The following is a 20,224-nucleotide window of genomic DNA, read 5'->3' as shown; positions in this document are numbered from 1 at the left end:
TATAGTGTTTTTACCAAAGACAAAAGTTAAACTATAAAATAATTAATTCTAAGATTTTCACATATAAATAATATAATATTTTGTGTAAATATTTAGTAGTATATTGTGCATGATTAGTAATAGCTCAACAAATCATTTAAACTTATAAATTTAATTGATGGTCATATAAATATTTTATATTATTAATATATAAACAAATTAATTTTAATATAAATAATTTTATCTATATATTCAATTACATAATATTATATTAATAAAATTAATATTTTTTATTTATTACATAAATAATTATTTAAAAAATATATAATTAAATAATTATATAAAATATTATATTTTATATTATAAATACATTAAACTCTATAAAATAATATAAAATTAAAAAAATTAACGTATAATTAATTATTTTAAATAAAACTAATATTAAAAATTTATTAGATAATAATTTAATTAAACAGAATAAATTATTTAACCATTCTTAAATATAAAACTTCATATGGTAGTGAATTTTTGCCAAAAATTAAAAATAAAAATTCAAGTGCAATCAACTTTAGGTAAATTTTTTTTGGTTGTCTACGGTATTTTTCAATTTGAGACTAATCTATCGTAGATCTGAGCTCTACTTAAGGGTCTGTCGTTGGCCAAAAATTGCTACATGTAGCAGGTGGAATTCAAATTTCTAACCTTACTTAAACAGATGAGTAAATTGATCATTCGATCAATCCGAATTGATTATTTAGATGGAATTAATAGTTGAGAATTGTTAAAGAATTTTATTAAATTTTATCTATGAGCTCTAGATTTTGAGTGCATCTGAGTTTCACTAGAATGAATCTATAATTTATAATAATATAAAAAATTAATTATTACGAAACATTATGCATTATTCAGATACACATTCTGTGTCTGAGACACCTCTTTCTTGTTGAGAAAGGCTGTACACTCTCTCTCTTCTCACCATTTTCATATCTATCTATCTCTATCACTCTTTTTCTCTCTCTATATATAGGTAGAGAGAGAGTCACAGGACCCAATTACCGAAAGCGTTCTTTTTGTGAGTGCGTTTTTCTTATTTCTGCCGTATTACAAACTACAAACTATGCATCTCTACAATGCATGGCTTCCACCGCCGCTCGCCGCCCAAACCGCCGCCGAGAGGGACTCATTCCGCCGTGTCATCTCCGACGTCTCCGCCTCCTTCCGCCCTGACGATCCCGAATCCGTCTTCTCCACTCTCAAATTCATCTCTGTCCTTGACCTGTCAGTTCCATTTTTTTCCCTCTCTTGTCTCTTTCTTCTTCCACTTCCTTAGTTCCAATTTTGTACACCTCAATTTCTCTCTCTGTCACTCACTTCAATCAAATTCGGGTTTTTGTGGTTGTTTATTCAGCTTTTCGATTCAAGTGTGTGTCTTTCTCTCTCTTTGACCTTAAATCACTGATAATTTTCATTTTTGTTTGTTTGAAGTTGTTATTATTATTTTTGTGGATGCCTTAACTAAGAAAATCTTGTAATCTTGGTTTGATGCATTTGGTTTTTAATTGAGATTTATCATTTATGCTGTTGCTCTGTGTAGTTTTGTCTTTTTTTGTTGATTTAGTTATATATTTTGGTGTTTTAGGCATAAGTAGGGGGATAAAAAAAGAAAAGGCAAAAGGTTTTGCTTGTGATCGTGGTTATAAATTATTTGAGTTGGAGATGGAAGTCACTGGAGAGGAAGTGATTGTGTTTGTGTTTTTCTTATGGTTTTAGGAGTGTTGGATTTATGGTTGTGTAAGCTAGTTGCAATTTTGTTAGGGGGAGAATGATGTATGTTGGAGTTGTTTATGGATATGAGTTCTTCTGTTTTCTCTGTCTTGCGGTGGTACAGGATTTCTGTTTGTGGTGGGTTTTGCAAAGTGAAGCAATAAGTTGAAGAGAGAAGGAATTATTGGTCTCAATATGTGATAATGTTTTTTATTGTTATGTTTAGCTAGTTGAGTGGGAATTGAGATGATGAAATTGGACAAATTGAAATGAGAAGTGCAAGAAATGCTGTTACCACTTACTAGTCAATAAGACCCTCAACGTTTTTATCCAAGTCATGTTGCAATTATACTAATTACATACAAAAGAAAAAGTTTTGAGCTTAAAAAGGAATCTGCTAGTGAATCACTCTGTTTGAAAGTTATATGCTTGATACTGTTGTCACCTAAACTTTAACTAGCTGTGAATAGGCAAAAGGTGACCTTGTTTAGCAATTGTATAATACTGTGTACTGCTTATCTGCTATCGAGTATCGACTAGTCCTGTGAGATTCTTATTTTCATCCATTGCTTATTTATTGTTTCAAAAGCTACAATATAACTAGACAACTATTTTTATTTATTTATTTTCCCAGTTATGGCTTGTATCTGGGTGGAGTTAGTTGCCGGATGGAGGGGAATGAAACCTGACTTTTGCATGTCTTGTGCAGTTTTATAAAGGCCAAAAGTGATGTAGCTTTGGAAGATGTCGAAGCCCTTATTCAGATGGGCCTTGAACTATTTCACTTGTCCCGTAACAAGCTTTATGCACAGGTGCTGCATTCTGTCTCAGAGATGTGGAGTTTTTGCATTTCAATACATCTCTTCATGCTCTTAAACGATAATCTCATTTTTGTCCATTAGGTTAGATGGGGAAATTTGTTAGTCAGACTACTCAACAAATATAGGAAAAAGATTGCATTGAGTATTCAGTGGCGGCCTTTGTATGATACGTTGATCAGCACACATTTTACTAGGTAAGTTCATATGAATATTGTTTATTAGTTGTTTAAGAATATCCTAGAACCGGAATCTGTCATTTCTTAGTTAACTACTTAACTCATTGAAAGCAAAGGATAATAAAAGAAAGGAAGCAAAGTCTTAATATTTAATCACTGATATGTGGATGAACACCTAAATTAGCTGATTTGAAATACTAGGATATATATTAAACGATTGATACTTTTGTATTTATATTAGATTATATTAATATTTGGTGCTGATCGCTTTTATTGTTTTCTTGTTACAGAAGTACAGGTCCAGAAGGTTGGAGAATAAGACAACGACACTTTGAAACTATAACTACCCTTGTTCAGTCCTGCCGGAGATTCTTCCCATCAGGTTCTGCCTTTGAGATATGGTCTGAGTTTAAGTGAGTGCTCTGGCATTGTTTCTGTATAACGTTGATTTATCCTCATGAAAGCTTTCTCATTCTGATTTTATTTTTGTATTCTATGTTGATGCTTAGCTAAAATTGTTATTAAAGTGAATTGCCTTGTTTGAGCCATCAGCCACATAAGGATTTATTATTCATTTATTTGTTTTTTAAGGTTGTTTTTTTACTATATTATTTATTATCTAATGATGAATTTTCTTGTGCTCAATGAATAAATTTATAGATCTTTATTGCAAAACCCATGGCATAATTCATCCTTTGAGGGATCTGGGTTTGCAAGACTATTCCTTCCTATGAACGAGGACAATCAGGACTTTTATTCACAGTAAGAAGCATATATTTCCTTCTTTCTTTTTTTCTTTTTAATTTTTTTTATTGGCTTTTTGCGGAATTAACTTTTATAATTGAGTTGGCAGTGGTTGGATTGAAGAATGTATAGACTTGTGGGGATCTATACCAAATTGCCAATTCTGGAACAGTCAATGGGCAGATGTGGTAGCCCGGGTCATAAAAAATTACCACAATCTTGATTTGGAGTGCTTTCTGCCTTTGCTTTTTGCCAGATACTTGAATATGTTTGAGGTGAGCATATAAATTCGACTAGCAATGCTTGTCTTATGTCTTATTAACATTAGGTTAATATTGGCACTAAGCAGATTAATTGAGAATGATCACAAAGTATATATATGCCATCTCTGTCTCAAACTATCGAGATTGTTTCTTGTTTTATGCTTTTTTAACTTATTGATAATCTCTGTTATTACGACTAAGATATCAACTACAGAACATATAAAAGATGCTCTATACCCTCCTTTATGTGTTATTTTAATATTGCAAAAAAAAAAAAAATCTTGGTGGTCTTTTTTATCCGTTGTTCTCATGGCAATAAAGAATTTCACTATTCAATTGTACCTTGTATGCTATTCATGCCAAACTTTTAAAGGTATTTTAGTGAAAGTTTTTCATAATTAAGTTATAGATAAATGGACCAGTGGGAGTAACACTTTGAAGCTGTGAAACGATTAATTTTATTCAAGTGTTGGTCGTGAATATATATGTATATAGATTTCTTGTATGGGCTAATGCTGAATGCCACATCTTTGGATGATTATGTGTTCCAATCAGTAAATTGGGTGTACCTGCCATGAATTAATACAGGTTATGTCATGGTAGATACTCCTTGTGATCTGACAGTTACCCACACAAATTGTATTAATACACCAAGGACACCGTAAGCAAATTCCCTATATTTCACTCCCCAAAACTCCAAAATTATCCCAAGGTTGCCAGACTGCCTGTCTGCTCTCCTGACCACCATCTCCGACAACATAACTTAATCTCAACAGAAATCAGTATGCTCAGTATACAAAACAAGCTTTGAACCCACTTCAATCCCAATCTTTCATTATTCTCTACTCGGCTTCCTTTGCTACCACCTTGGAGTAACTAATAATTTCACATTTTGCAATCTAGATTTTTATTTACTATATTTTTCTTGTTCTGAGAAGAAAAGAAAAAAGAATAGGCATTAAAACAAAACCAGAATGGCGTAGCCTTTAGTACCAGCCCAAAACCAAGCACACCATACATGGAGGATTAACATTGTTACACCGATGAATGTCATATAAGCTAATGGAATTTGCGACCCGTGTTTTATTTTGTGAAATAGAGGGAGTAGTAGAACTTGAAGAACAGCTAAGAGGGGCAAAGGGGTGGAGTGAAGTGGTTATTGTTTGCCATTTCCCATGAGTGGAACTGCGGCTACAGGTTGTGGATGGGGGAGTGAAATTATGGAATAGTGGATTTTGGGGGGTTGGGCATTGGGAGTGGAGGGGAGGGGCAGGGACTGTGTGGACTTGAGGAGAGAGGGGTTCTGGGTTAGAGAGGGAAGAAAAACTTTACCATGAATCACGTGATTTGGTGTACCTATACTCTATCATATCTTCTCAGTTGGATAAGGTGGTTCATCAAGCTCCATTTTTAACTTGATGCATGGCATCACTATCCTTGACTGCTAGATTCTTTTACTTAATTTCTGATTACATCGAGTGTAAACAAAAATGCACAGTTTCAATATAGCATTGTTGACTGTTGGCATGTGTCACCATGCTACTGCATCTGCCAAAGGCCATGAAACATACATAGTTGTACTGCAGCAGATACTATAATTAGCTTCTTGAGTCCTCCACAATCCTTCTCATGCATATATGCAAGCATCGAAACACAATGAGTCTTGTGATGTATCATTATGCCAATAGGAATTCCAATACTGTTTCTGAATTACATGACCAAGAAATGCTAATCTTAAACTTATGCAGTTATTATGTTTCTCCTCTGTTGGATATAAAAATTATTCATCTGCCTCCCCCCTGTATCTTAGGCTTTTGGGAGAGAGTTTATCGGGTTGTGTTGGAGCTTTTCTATTAAGAGGTCTCAAGTTAGATTCTTTTTGTTCCCCTGATTTTCTAAATAACAGTCAAAATTTTAACACATGAATTTGGTTAGTTTTTGGCACTAGCTGATTGCTCGTTTTATGCAAACTTGTAGTTGGTTCATTTGCACTGCTCCCTACATTTCATGTTTGTACTTTGAATCACAGGTTCCTGTGGCAAATGGCAGTGGATCTTATCCCTATTCATTGGATGTCCCAAGGAACACGAAGTTCTTATTCTCCAACAAAAGTTCCACTCCTGCGAAGGCTATAGCCAAAACAATTGTAAGCAAATATACTGCAGCATACTTTTGTACGATTCTAATATTTGAAGTTTTGAACCGTGATACCACTTTCTTTTATTATTTTGATCTCTTGCATTTGCGATTTCAGGTATATTTATTAAAACCTGGTAGTTCATCACAACAGCACTTTGAGAAGTTGATCAACATTTTGGAGCAGTTAGTTTACTCACTCAGTGCTCTCATTATTCTGGTTTATTCAAGTTTTCCTTATTTTCTTCAGTTTGTTCTAAGTTTTGTTGTCACCCCCCTCCCCTCCCCTCCCTCCTTTTTTACTCTGCATCTATTTGTTCAGATACTATCATCCCTCGAATGGTGGTCGATGGACTTACTCATTGGAGCGATTTTTGTTTCATTTGGTGCTTCAATTTCAGAAGCGCCTGCAGAACGAACAAGTGTAAGAATGAAGTGTGGTTTATCATCTGTTCTTCTATTACTGTGACATGCCTGTTTTATGCAACTGGACAAGTTCTGTTTGCAGGGGCACAAAAAATAGCAAACCAATTGAACAACATCTTGGGAGATCAGAGAGGGTCTTCTTTGTTAATTCTGTGCTAAAGTTAATTGATCGGGGACAATACAGCAAGAATGAGCATCTCTCTGAGACAGTAGCTGCAACAACTTCGATATTATCCTATGTGGAACCCTCTTTGGTTCTACCATTTGTGGCATCTCGGTTCAGAATGGCCCTTGAGACGGTTAGTAGTGCTGGATGTGTTTCTTCTATGGTCAAATTTCATGTTATTTTTGGTCAATGATTTGTCCAAAGTACGTCATTCTTCAAACAAACAATATTTTATATTAGCTTGCCTTTCTGACCACATTCATTCTTCGTTGCTAGATGACTGCCATCCACCAGTTGAAAATTGCAGTTATGTCAGTGGCATTTGTTGGACGTTCACTATTTTTTACGTCCGTATCAGCTTCCTCAAAGAAACAAGTTGATCTTGGTGGTGATGATGAAACATTAATTGATCTTATGGGGGTTTCATTATCGAATGCATTACTTGGCATGGATGCTAATGACCCTCCGAAGACCTTGGCTACCATGCAGTTAATTGGTTCCATCTTTTCAAATGTGAGCTTTCAACTTTTAGACATATTGGATAAACAGCTTTTTATTACTACAAAGAATATTTAATTGGCCCACACTGTAATTGCAGTTGGCTTTATTGGATGATAAAATTGATGACTTGTCACTTATGCCGATGATACGTTTCTCTGAATGGCTGGATGAGTTCTTATGCCGTCTCTTTTCCTTACTTCTACACTTGGAACCAAGCAGTGTTATGTAAGTAAAGGTGCAATATGTTTCTTTATTTGGCAATGATATTGTTTAACTGTATTTTGTGTATGTTCCTTGTATAATTGGATAAATGGTTTTGGTGTATTAGAAATGAAGGTCTTCACTCTTCAGCAGCATCAGGGACTTTTCTGGTTGATGATGGTCCATACTACTTCTGTCTGCTTGAAATTCTGCTTGGGAGGCTTTCAGAATCACTTTATAATCAGGTTCTTAAAAGTATTATAATACCTAGTTTTTGTGGAGGAATATATTATTGGCTTACACATCTTTGTTAAACAGGCTTTGAAGAAAATTTCCAAGTTTGTGAGGACAAATATTCTTCCTGGTGCTATGGCTGAGGTTGGACTGCTCTGTTGTGCATGCGTACACTCAAACCCAGAAGAAGCAGTTAGTCAACTCGTTGAGCCAATATTAGCATCTGTGATATCCTCCTTGAAAGGAACACCACACACTGGATTTGCAGGAGGAACCTTTTATGCTTCTTCAACCAAGGTATCCTTTTTTTGTTTGAAGTGATTACTTCCTCTGCAATTTCGCTGCAGGATTCTTTTGAAATCTGAAACAGTGAGAATTCTCTTCTCAGAATAGATCCACAATTTCACCAGCTCTTGAGGCTGCAATCGACTATCAATTAAAAATATTAACAGTTGGCATCACTTTTGGCGGTCCGGCAATACTCCGCTATAAGGATCAATTTAAAGAAGCTGTCTTCTTGGCTTTTGACTCACCATCCTGGAAGGTTTTATTCTCTCTCAACCTTGTTGATAATGGTCTACTAGTACATATCTGACCTTGGTTATTCTTATTCTCAATGACAGGTTAATGGGGCTGCTGATCATCTTCTCCGATCCCTTCTTGGAAGTCAGGTTCATTATTATCCAATAGATCAGTACAGGTATGTATATAGCTGGCTGTGTGAGTTTTGTTGTGTTTTATTAGGGTGTGTTTGCGAATTCTAGGGGAAGGAATGTGCATGTTTGGTCGGCATTTCTGTTTCTATTTTCAGTTTTCATTTTCAATCTTCTTTATTTTTAAGATTTAGTGAAGGAAAAAGTGAAATCAGAAAACAGGATTTTAGGGCCTGTTTGGTTGCAATTTCAATTCTATTTTCATTTTCTGTTACATTTTGAGTGTTTTTTTGTTTTTAGAATTTTGTGAAGAAAAAAAAAATGAAAGCATGAAATGGGTTTTATTGTTTTCACAAACAGACCCTTATTGTTTTCACTGTTTTTTATTCTTTTTTCACAAAAATTGGAAACCAGAGAACACTGAATATGAAAACAAAAAATAACAACACAAACCAAACAGGTTTAGAGGAGAAGTTGGGGAAGTGAAGGAAAGGCAGCAGGTGTTTAAACCTCCTTTTGTTCATGATTTTAATATAAATAAGGAGGAAAATGAACGGTTTTATCATATATATCTCTTACCATTCTATCGATAACTAAAATTTATTGTAATTAATATATATGGATATAGATGATATTACAATAATTTGTTAAGGATAAAAGGTTAAATTAAATTAAAATCTAATGAAAAACTCGCCAATTTTGAGGAACTTGAAAATAGGGGCCTTGGGGTGGCAAATTGGGGTTGGAGGGTTAATACTTACTAGAACCTCCAAAACACTCCCCCACCAAATAATAAAACTCATGAACAAGGTCAAATAATTGAAAGGCTTTCCCACTGCTTCTAAACCAAACCCGCAAAGACACCCTTAGTTTTCTTTTTCCTTATTCTGTGGTTTTGTTTTTCTTTTATCTGAATGTTATACATCTGGTTTTGTAGATGTGTTCTCAGTCATCCTGATGCTGCTGCTCTAGAAGAATGGATTAATTCAAAAGATTTTACTGCAGATGAAAGATTGACCCCGAAGTGGCATATTCCTTGTGATGAAGAAGTTCAGTTTGCAAATGAGCTTTTAGACATTCACTTTAAGTCAGCTTTGGATGATCTGTTAAAAATATGCGAAACTAAAATGCATGTGGATCAAGGTATATTACACATGCACTTACCTCGATTAGTTATGCATCATTCTTAGCTCATGATTCAAGATTTCTTATTTGCATTCCTTTTTGACAGTGAGAAAATTAGCACAATAACTCGTATTATGTATTCTCAGTTTTTAAAATTGTGGAGTTTGTTGAAATATAATGAGAGATTTTAATGTTAAATAGTGGTTAGTAGTTTAGATTGTGCGTTTATAGAGAATATTTGAGTAGGTGTTAAACATTTATTACTCTTCTTTCTATATATGTTAGCATTCTCTCATGTAACAATACAATCTGCATACAATCTACACACATCACATAGGAGAAATGTATTTTTCCTCTCATTTCCCGAGTTACTATGTACTCTATTATTTTCATAGAAAATCATGGATTTTAACAGAGTTGATTTTTTTACTCCTTGAGAGATGATGCTTTGCTGGTTACTCGACTTGATTGGATACTGGTTATTGTTATGGAAGTGGCTAATAAGTCTATCTATTACTTTTCCCACTGTTATCTTGAATGTCATGTCTTGTGCAGGGGATGAGAAAGAGCACTTGAAAGTGACTCTCTTACGAATTGAGTCATCATTGCAAGGACTTTTTTCTTGCTTGCCTGATTTTGTCCCAAATTCAAGGAATGGGATGGCTGATGATTCAGATCATAAGTTTCTAATTGCTGGAGCAACAGGATGTACTGTTGGCAGTACCGCTTTGCGAGAAAAAGCTGCTGAGATTGTACATACAGCCTGCAAGTAAGGATTAACATTGACGCACCTCTGTACAGCGTACATTATTCCTTCAACTTGTGTGCTTGTACTTTTTCATATATCCCATTGATCTCGTTTACTTAACAGGTATATTCTGGAGAAAAAATCAGATGACAGCATCCTTTTGATACTCATTATACGCATTATGGATTCTTTAGGAAATTATGGTACTCTGTTTCATTTCTGATTACTTATCAAGCACTTCCCAAATTCTATGGTATACGCACGCCTAACTTATTCTGCTTCATTTTATAAACAGGTAGTTTGGAATATGATGAGTGGTCGAGTCACAGGCAGGCTTGGAAGTTTGAATCTGCTGCCATAGTAGAACCTCCGGTTAATTTCATTGTGTCAAGTCGTTCTAAAGGAAAGAAAAGGTTTAATACTTTCACATACTTTGATTTGATCACTGGAACTATGTGCTATGAACATTTCTAATAAAACTCTTGATTTTCTTCCCAGACCGAGGTGGGCTCTTATTGACAAGGCATTCATGCACAATACGTGGAGATCTTCACAAGCATCCTATCATCTTTATAGAACAAGTGGGAATTTCAGCCCATCAGATCATGTGACCCTTTTGGCGGATGATTTGTTGAGTCTCTCTTTGCATAGCTATGAAACAGTGCGCCTGTAAGTGAGCAACTTCCATTACTAACTATAATATAAAGGTTTTTATGTTCTAATTTTTGTTTTAGCAATTGATTTAGGTTGGATCATATTTATATTTTTTTTTTTAGTTTGGTAACCTATCTTTGATTATCTAACAAATTAGAATTCTATTAAAAGAGTAAAATAGAAGAATGAAATCATTTAACATTTTGTTCATTCACTACTAACTAGCCTTTAGAAAGTTTTACAATGTCTATCATGGGTGCTTAGTATGATGTCTTCACTATTCTTGTTGTTGTTTCCTTATCTTCTCGGTTAAAATTGTGGTCTAACAAAAAGTAATATAGAAAAGAATATTATGCACAATGACATCATCGTAAAATTCAAAGTATGTTTTGATGAGCTTGTTGATGTTTATCTTGATCTAAAACTTTAGTCCAACAATTTTTTACTGTTACTTGATGTCACTAGTGTTTTTGTGGCTGATTTAATTTGATATATGGTGCTAGGCTTGCAGGAAAAGCTCTAGTGAAGCTAATCAAGAGATGGCCGTCTATGATCTCTAAGTGTGTTATCACCCTTACCAACAAGTTGCAGGATTCCAATGCCGAGGAATATGCAGTGCTGGGTTCTTGTTCGGTCCTTGCCTCACAAACGGTTCTTAAACATTTGACTACGGTGATGATCAAGCATTTTCTTTAAATTGTCTTTCTGGGTGGTTATTAGTTTCATGTCTCTTATATGCTTTATTTGATTCCAGGATCTGAAGTCATTCTCTTCATTTATCATGGCCATTCTCTCAAGGTATTTCCATTTTCATTGTTTCCCATTACAGTTAGAAATTGTTGTGCTATGGGTAATTTGAGAGACTAATACGTTGCTGGTTTCTCCTTGAAGTTCTCATCATGAATCCTTGAAAGCTCAGAAAGCAATTAATGAGGTAGACTTATCCCCTTCAGATGATTGTTGACTTGTATTGTAGTTTTATTGTCTTGATATAATTTAATAGTTCCTGATTTTCAACAGCTTTTTGTAAAGTACAACATCCAATTTTCTGGAGTATCTAAAAGCTTTTTTAGGATATCAGACAAAGACAACCATACTTGTGGACTGGGATTTTCAGATTTGGTTTCTCAGATTGGCTCTATGAGTTTTGATTCCACTGGCTTGCATTGGCGGTAAATGGCAACTCATTTGGCCTTCTTTCTTTTCATATTTGACTAGGTTTTAAAGTTGTTTAACACTCACGATAGATTGAGATGGCCTGACACATGCTTTAGGCTCTGTTTCTTCACTATTTTTGTTTTATCTTATTCATCTTTAGTTTGCTTTCTGCTTTACATCTTTTTGACTTGTATATGCTTTCTATTTTATAATTTTGCACATTCAAAGCCTTGGCTCAATAAAATACTTTTCTCTTTCAGGTATAATTTAATGGCTAACAGAGTTTTGCTCTTGCTAGCTTTGGCTTCTCGGAACCACCCAAATTCATCAACTAGAATCCTGAGTGAAACAGCTGGTTTGTATTGCTTGTTATATACTTTTGAATCCTCCGTTGTGCTATCTTTTGTGCATTGTGTTTACTATTTATGCTTTTGCTCGTATAGGCCACTTTTTGAAGAATTTGAAAAGTCAACTTCCTCAGACAAGGATACTTGCAATTTCGGCTTTGAATACGCTCTTAAAGGAATCACCGTACAAGCTGTCAGCTGGTGAGAAATCTGCTGTACTCGAGGATTTGCAAGGCAATGCCAAGTCATCTCTTGAAGAAGCTTTAACTCACACCTTTCAGGAAGAGGGTTTCTTCAACGAGACACTCAATAGTCTTTCTCATGTTCATATCATAAGTGATTCTGAAAGTGCTTCTAGAGGAGGTCATGGAGATTCCAGTTTCCAAAGCTTGGCTGACAAATCTATAACCCGCTTCTACTTTGAATTCTCGGCTTCATGGCCACGCACTCCAAGTTGGATCTCATTTTTTGGGAGTGATACATTCTACTCAAGTTTTGCACGTATTTTCAAGCGGCTTGTACAAGAATGCGGCATGCCAGTTGTAGTGGCGCTAAAAGGCGCTGTAGATGAGTTTACAACTGCCAAGGAGAGGTCTAAACAATGTGTAGCTGCTGAAGTATTGGCGGGTGTGTTACACTCTGATGTTGATGGTCTATTGGGAGAGTGGGAAAACTGGCTCATGCCTCAGTTGAAGAATATCATTCTAGCACAATCTGTTGAATCAGTTCCTGAATGGGCCACTTGCATACGGTATGCAGTTACTGGCAAAGGGAAATATGGAACAAGAGTTCCTCTGCTGAGGCAGAAAATTCTTGATGCTTTGATGACACCTTTACCTCCAACAGTAGCTACCACTGTAACAGCCAAGCGATATGCTTTCCTGGCAGCTGCGCTGATAGAAATATCCCCACAGAAAATGGCAGTTGCTGAAATCCAGCTCCACAATATACTCTTGAATGAAGTTCTTGGTAATATGTGCCACTCATCAGCCCAAGTAAGCATTCCCTCTGGTTCTATTTGATTAGTTGATCACCTGATTAAATTTTCCCTTACGTAATTGTCCTAAATTCTTTTCTTTTCTTTTGGTGAGAAAATTTCTTCTATTTACTTTTTCAGAGTTCTCCCTTCTTTACAGTATATGTACTTCAACTATGTAATTGATCTTTTGTGATTGTCCGTGCAATTTTAAAGCTCAGCTTATTTATTCTGTAGTTTTAGGAAAATCATGCCAGTTTTTAATAACTCCACATCTTGTTATGCCAGCAGTTGATATATTGGTATATTTATTAAACCCCTAAGCTCAATATATTCTTAGTATTTATTCATTTATTTATTTATTCATGATGATGTTCTTAGTATTGAATTTACGACAAGGATGAATAGCTAATATTTTACAAGCATATTCAGTCAGTAATTTGGTTGGTTATTCAGCCAGTACGGTAAACAAGTGACCTTAGGATTGTAATTCTAAGTCTTGTATATTTCACAATGCTATCTCTTTATAAAACTGAATATCGTGTTATCCAGTTTGATGTAATTATATGTTTTTGAATTTGATATATTTTTAATTTTATACCATGCTATTGAGGTGCCTTCACTTTTTTTATACCAAAGCATGGTCAGGTTTTATGCGAACATATGAAATGTCTCTCTTTTACAGCTCCTCCATGTTTTAAGTTGGGGATCATGGTAGAAACTGGAATGGGTGTAATATGTAATTAATGTGAAGTGCAATCAAATTTTGTGAGTTGGTTGTGTTTATGATCTATTTCAATTTGTATATGTAACAGGTGAGGGAAGCTCTAGGTGTTACCCTATCTGTTTTGTGCTCAAACATTCGACTATATCATTCAAGTCATCATGATGATACAAGCAGCAATGTTGATACTCCGATGAAAGATGAAAGCTGGGTTCAGCTTCTTACTGAACGAGCTGCTGAAGCAGTTGTTAACATTCAGAATGTTAGCCAATCAGACAAAGTAACCAATCCCATAGATACGAGATCTCAAAATGGGCATGCAGACAATGATTCTCAAGATGATACGAAGTGGATGGAGACGGTACTAATGGAATCATATAGCTGAATTTTGCTTGTATTCGTCATTCCATTCACTAATTATTTAAATTTTGAAATTTGTGCAGCTACTATGCTTCATCATCTCATCATTGAAGTCTGGGAGATCGTCTTATCTACTTGATGTTATTGTGGGGCTTCTTCATCCTGTTATTTCTTTGCAGGTTTGTTGTATATATTTGACTGTACTATAACATCTTTGTTTTATGTCTTTCATTTGTATGGTTGCTTTGTATGCTTTTAATTCTCTTAAGTGTTTGAACTCATGATCATCTTGGTTGTATTAGGATTTAATTCCATTTTCTTGGCATCTGTCTGATCAGAGTATTACTGAAAACACTGACCTCAATTTTGAGGTTGTCATCAACTTTGCAACAGTTAATTGTAGCATGATATATATTGAATTGGTCTCCAGTCATCCTTAATTTTCTTCCAAAACTATGGGTTCCTCTTCTTTGGGAAAACAGTAGTATGATTGCCAATTAATTATATAACCAAATCTAGACTACAAGCATCTGAAATTCATTAATTTAAAATTTGATCCTCCATTTGTGTTTGTGCTATCTTTTTTTTTTTGGTCGTAACGTGAGTGAATATTTTGGTCGTAACGTGAGTGAAAAATATTCTCGAGACCAACAATCTTTCCTCTTACTTCTATACAATGTTGATCTTTTTCTTATTCTATTAGACCCTTGGTTGTGTTTATACTTGTGCATCTCATTTTCATTTCTTAACTCAGTTTCCTTTCACATAGAAGGTTTCTCTTGAAATTTTTGTTTGGAAACCTAAAGCTCCTTAGCTGAAGTCTCAGAAATTTTCTCACTTTAATGAAGGCTACTATGCTTCTTGTAATGCACTTTAATATTTATTTAGATTTTTGAGAAGCTGTATTGGAAAAGTCATATAAGATTTTATTTTTATTTTATATATATATTTGATTCCCTTGTCAATCAAATAAGAAGCATGTCAATGATCAAAATTCTGAGTAATTTTATTTGTTTTGTAAGGAAACCTCGAATAAAGATTTAGCAACAGTAGCAAAGGCAGCTTTTGAATTGCTAAAATGGATGATTGTCTGGGAACCTCACCTCCAGAAGGCTATCTCTGTGATTCTTTCTGCTGCCAGTGATCCTAATTGGCGAACTAGATCTGCTACTTTGACATATCTGCGCACTTTCATGTACAGGTATGATGATCTTCTGACAGATTTGCTGTGGCTTATAGCCATGACTAGTAATTATAATGATCATGTTTTTCAAGTTTTATTAAGATTGAAATTTACAAGACTATGTAGGACAAGTGATCCCTTATAGAAGAACAAAAACTATTAATGAAGCATACCTTTCGGGTGTCTCATCTTGCTCATTGATGATTATTTTCTATTATAGGCACACTGGTGTCATTTACTTCATGTAATTGATTCTACCTAGTGGTGTAAAATTTAGTTATTGTAATTTATCTAGTCCTCCGGTTTCAGCTTGTAGGGTATGTTATTTTACTTTTTGGTCTTTCATGAAGCAAGCACAAGTATGTTATTTTACTTTTTGGTCTTTCATGAAGCAAGCACAAATGAAAATTCATCTTTCTGTAACAGGCACACTTTCATTCTCTCAAGTCCGAAGAAACATGAAATTTGGGGTACTGTTGAGAAGTTACTAGTAGACAACCAAGTTGAGGTAAGCTCTCACCTAAATGTTATCGAATATTGCAAAATATCTACTTGTGTAACATCAATCATTGATGGCTGCAATTGATAATATACTATTGTTATTTTGATTGTCTCTTTTTAAATTGTCTCATTATGGAAGATTTGATCTTTGATCTAGGTAAGAGAACATGCGGCAGCAGTCTTAGCAGGATTAATGAAGAGTGGAGATGAAGATATAGCTAAGGATTTCCGCAATAGAGCTTATGTAGAGGCAAATAATGTATATAAGAGAAGGAAGTCAAGGTCATTCTTTTCCCTATGTTCCTGGAAAGATTAGTTGTTTTGTAGGAAACTTAGCTGCTAAAATGGCACCAGATTATTTCTCTGAATCAAACTTTCTTTATCTAATGTGCATGGTCTTGCAAAGTAATATATAGCTTTCACCTTTAAACATACATGAGCGTTATATATAGTGTGAGATAGGAGTCACTGCAGTTTGTGGTGTAAAAAAATGTTTGTTACTTGTATAGGCGTGAAGTGAGTATGTTCAAGGTGATATTTGCATATTTTATGAGTTATGTTTTTTTATATTAAATAACTAAATGCTAATATTTATGTGTAACATGATGTGAAAATTTCGTGAAGCAGAAAATCAAGTTCTAGTTCATCCATGGCCTCTGTTCATGGTGCTGTACTAGCTTTGGCAGCTTCTGTATTATCAGCTCCATATGATATGCCCAGGTTTGTCCTGCTATAATATCCATGTGATATGACATGCTTAATGCTTTATCTTAGTAAAGTGATGAATTGATTTAATTGAACTTAAAACTGATAGCAAACTAGTAAAATCCAATAAATTTTCACCAAATCTTAAGCACCTAATATAATTAACTCTTTTTTCAGTTGGTTGCCTGAGCATGTTACATTGCTGGCTCGTTTCAGTGGGGAGCCCTCCCCTGTGAAATCTACGGTTACAAAAGCTATAGCAGAGTTCCGGCGCACTCACGCTGATACATGGAATGTTCAGAAAGAGTTATTTACAGAAGAGCAACTCGAGGTAATTTGTTTTTTCTAAATATTTCGAAGAGACCTGTCTTTCAGAAAAAAATATTTTATTATTTCTGCATCTCATAATTCTTTTTTACCTTATTTCCATATATTTACAGATCCTGGCAGATACATCATCTTCATCATCGTATTTTGCTTGACCTTACAGTCCAAAGATATTGCTGTGATAATACTAAAAATATCAGTTAGAGGAAAAAATACTTTTCATTTTGGTGTAACTATAATCTGTAAAAATAGCTCTTATTTACATTTGTACCATTGATTATCTTAATAATTTTATTCCTTATTCCAGCTTCCATAAGTCGAGTTTTTTGCCTTCCTCAATTCTGTAATCTTTCTTACACCATTGGGTTCATTAGATCATCTGCTTGTAAATCCCACAAGACACAATCTGAGTTGAAAATATTGGATAAGTTTCTAATTTCTTTTGTAGCTTCGGAATCATCCCCATTTTCTTCAAGCTTTTCATGTAACTGGTTTTGCTGATCCACAGCTGTGCATGTGCTCCCAGTGCATACACTTTGGCTCCATGGTGAAGCATCCCCTTTACTCCCAAAAGGTACTGGGTTATACTGAAACCCGGGCATGGGTGGGAATACGCTGTATGACATTGCATAGCTTGCAGATGTAGCTGCACTGGAATCCCAATGCTTATTTGAGGGCATCATTTCAGGTTCTTCCTGTATTGCCTTTGATAATCCAAGCTTAATCTTTTCAACAGTGTCATCCTTTTCTTCTGGTTTACAGTTAATATAATCTGTGATGTTATTCCCTTGTGTCATAGTTGAGTGTTGGCCTTGGAAGCTAATTGGCTTCTTGGTCAGAAGGTGGAGTACCTCATCCTTGAAGCAGCCAAGTGCTGCTTCGGCAAGGTGCGCTGCCTGTGGCGGTGCCAAGGTTGTGGCGATTTCAGCCATTAGGTGTGAGAATGGCTTGTGTGTCACAGGGTCAATTCCCATGCCTGAAAGCTTCTTCTTCAGCTTAGTATTCCAGTGGTTTTTCACATCATTGTCGGTGCGTCCCGGCAGCTGTGCTGCTATCAGTGACCACCTGAAACATCAATTTAAGTAGATTATTTGTGGGCTTAAAGTATGATTAAGCTAAATCACCGGAGTTAAAGATGACAGAAACCTTGATGCACATGTTAAACATTCAATGTACCTGTTGCCAAAAACTGAGTGAAGCTTCACAATAGTTTGTTCTTCAGAATCAGAGAATTGGCCATGTTTGAGATCAGGACGAAGGTAGTTTGTCCACCTTAGCCTGCAGCTCTTTCCACATCTCTGGAGACCTTTATACATAATCAATTAACTATTAAAAGGGTTGTTTACATCAACATTATTATAGGTTAATACCAAATCATTTGTTTTGTTAAGATTTTAGAACAGATAATTCATGACAACACGGATGAATTTAAGATAGGAACTAACCAGCATTCTTGGGGATAAGGCGCCAATTGCGGGTGCCATGTTGAGCAATGTAGGAGGAGAGCTTGTTATCTTCCTCCGGAGTCCATTGTCCCCTTTTCACATTGTCCTTCTCACAGCATGGAATGCGTCCCATTGTTTTCTGTATTGGAATTTGTTAAATTGTTTTGAGAAGGGGCAGGTAAAGGGACTATAATAATGATAATAATAAATAATGATAACAATAATAATGGGAAGTGTCAAAAAGTTATAAGAATTGTCTTTCTTTGTTTCCCACACCAACCTCTTAGAGAAACACACTCTACCAGTCTTTCAATTCTTTGAGACAAAGCAAAAAGGAAATATTTTCTTTTGCTTTTTGTTTTCTTGTGTGCATATTTTTGGTTGTAGCTCCCTATTCTTTTTATATATAAAGGGGGTTATGTTATGGCAATTGAAATTGCATGCAATAGGGGTAACATGGGTAAAGAGGCCCAAAGAGCATCCATCAAAGGCGCATGATTATATTAAAGAATTCAACGCTATATTGTGCGTGTGAGAGAGGCAGGTAGCTCACCCACAAGATGCCGCAGTCAACACCTCCCTTTCTCTTTCTTTCTTTGTTGACCGCTTTGTGATCATAGTTTGTGCGCTTTTTTCAATGCACATGTTGGGTAGGTTTCTGCTTTGATCACACAAAACCACCTCATCTTTCGGTTCTTCATTAGCAAGAGTGGCATGGCAGGGTTAGATCCAATCCCCATGCTTGTTAAGGTTGTTTCACGTGCGCTGTCTCGATCATTCTTTGAGCAAACTCCTAGTTATGGTTTTGGATTTTTTTTTTTAAGTGGTCATCCTATGCTTGCTCGTGTGTTGGATGATTGGATCTCACAAGTAGGGTTACGTTGACATGCATATCACTTCTCGATATATCTTGGATCTTCATTTTCACTATTAATTGCTTAGTGCTTACTACCTTGTAGGCTCGTGTTTTACATCTTATGTATACTTTTAAAATGATTGCCATTTGCCAAAGGATTCCAATAAAGTCGTTAGTTAATTTTGTTCAAAATGATATTTTTATGTAATGTGATTTATGTCAAAATTTTCTCAAATAGAATAATCAATCGTGTTCTGTGTGTATATTAAAAATCAGTTACAAAATCAATTGTTTCTATAGAATCTATGTTGAAATACAAGAGACATTAAAAAAATTGACTTAAACAATATATGTATATATTTATGAAGTATGTATATTTTGTTGAGTTGTCATGTCTGTGTCGGATATATTTCAGACGATATTTACTGATACTCGTCTGACACGCGTGTTTACGGTGTTCAACCGTGTAAAAAAAATAGAAAATTTTTCTTCGGACACGTTTGGACACACCTAAATACCATTACGTGTTAGCGTGTTTAATCTTATTCTTAACATATATTCTTGAAATAAATTTAGATAATATAGTATATATTATTATTTGTTAAAACAAAAAATATTTTAAATATTTGATATAATTAAAATAAAATATTAAAAATAATTTAAAAAATTTTATATTTTAATATCAATAAAATATCATTATGATTTATCTATAAAATATTTTATATTTTATATGTATATGTATCTTTGTGTCTTATAAGATTTTAAAATTCGCGTGTCAGTTGTATTCTATACAAATCTACAGTAATTGGTTGACTGATTTTTAGTGGGCACATATTTATTTGAATTGATAAAGATCTTTAACTATGGTTTTGGCTCGAAACTACATTTGGGATTAAGTAAACTCCCTAAACATTCCGTACAAGCGACAAATATTCAAATATGAGAGGAGGTCTGTTTTTAACAGAGTCATTGATTCACCTAATTTTTCTTTCAGAACATTTTAAAGCATAAGATCTTTGGAAGTAATAGGGGACTTGCGGAATCGATGTAT

The 20,224-nt window shown here is 34.8% G+C and overlaps 2 protein-coding genes across 3 annotated transcripts; one reads left to right on the top strand and one right to left on the bottom strand.

Annotated features, from left to right (window-relative positions):
• Window positions 1-1,022: 1,022 nt before the first annotated feature.
• On the top strand, window positions 1,023-17,319 carry LOC130970660 (proteasome activator subunit 4). 2 transcript variants are annotated; one of them, XM_057896820.1, is made up of 35 exons: window positions 1,023-1,257; window positions 2,453-2,555; window positions 2,646-2,758; window positions 3,031-3,153; window positions 3,401-3,502; window positions 3,594-3,759; window positions 5,777-5,893; window positions 6,002-6,069; window positions 6,206-6,307; window positions 6,392-6,608; window positions 6,752-6,988; window positions 7,074-7,201; window positions 7,305-7,422; window positions 7,496-7,708; window positions 7,800-7,955; window positions 8,035-8,111; window positions 9,002-9,207; window positions 9,745-9,958; window positions 10,061-10,140; window positions 10,233-10,350; window positions 10,436-10,606; window positions 11,095-11,263; window positions 11,346-11,389; window positions 11,483-11,525; window positions 11,612-11,763; window positions 12,010-12,104; window positions 12,193-13,091; window positions 13,888-14,157; window positions 14,240-14,335; window positions 15,179-15,357; window positions 15,766-15,847; window positions 15,998-16,122; window positions 16,468-16,560; window positions 16,723-16,876; window positions 16,986-17,319. In XM_057896820.1, exons 1-35 carry the CDS (start codon window positions 1,097-1,099, stop codon window positions 17,025-17,027), a joined length of 5,433 nt encoding a protein of 1,810 aa, XP_057752803.1. In that variant the 5' UTR covers window positions 1,023-1,096; the 3' UTR covers window positions 17,028-17,319. The 2 variants fall into 2 exon arrangements, with proteins under 2 accessions (XP_057752803.1, XP_057752810.1); XM_057896827.1 differs by having other exon boundaries at window positions 1,025-1,257; window positions 2,651-2,758.
• On the bottom strand, window positions 17,226-18,699 carry LOC130970677 (transcription factor MYB80). The gene is made up of 4 exons (XM_057896837.1): window positions 18,598-18,699; window positions 18,318-18,456; window positions 18,049-18,178; window positions 17,226-17,937 (listed from the first exon to the last, which is right to left on the bottom strand). The coding sequence occupies exons 2-4, from the start codon at window positions 18,448-18,450 to the stop codon at window positions 17,226-17,228; spliced, it is 975 nt and encodes a 324-aa protein (XP_057752820.1). The 5' UTR covers window positions 18,451-18,456; window positions 18,598-18,699.
• Window positions 18,700-20,224: the final 1,525 nt, after the last annotated feature.

The sequence above is a fragment of the Arachis stenosperma genome, chromosome 1, assembly GCF_014773155.1.
Source record: "Arachis stenosperma cultivar V10309 chromosome 1, arast.V10309.gnm1.PFL2, whole genome shotgun sequence".
Classification (NCBI taxonomy): Eukaryota; Viridiplantae; Streptophyta; class Magnoliopsida; order Fabales; family Fabaceae; genus Arachis; species Arachis stenosperma.
This window is presented reverse-complemented; position numbering and strand designations above follow the sequence as displayed.

What these genes read in the sequence shown, in the direction of transcription:
- LOC130970660 (XM_057896820.1), top strand. Translation starts at nt 1,097, where the DNA reads ATGCATCTCTACAATGCATGGCTTCCACCGCCGCTCGCCGCCCAAACC. An exon ending in GGATTCTTTAGGAAATTATG is followed by an intron (nt 10,141 to 10,232) that starts GTACTCTGTTTC and finishes TTTTATAAACAG; the next exon opens with GTAGTTTGGAATATGATGAG. An exon ending in TTCTTAAACATTTGACTACG is followed by an intron (nt 11,264 to 11,345) that starts GTGATGATCAAG and finishes ATTTGATTCCAG; the next exon opens with GATCTGAAGTCATTCTCTTC.
- LOC130970677 (XM_057896837.1), bottom strand. Translation starts at nt 18,450, where the DNA reads ATGGGACGCATTCCATGCTGTGAGAAGGACAATGTGAAAAGGGGACAA. An exon ending in CCTTATCCCCAAGAATGCTG is followed by an intron (nt 18,179 to 18,317) that starts GTTAGTTCCTAT and finishes TTATGTATAAAG; the next exon opens with GTCTCCAGAGATGTGGAAAG. An exon ending in CACTCAGTTTTTGGCAACAG is followed by an intron (nt 17,938 to 18,048) that starts GTACATTGAATG and finishes TTGATGTTTCAG; the next exon opens with GTGGTCACTGATAGCAGCAC.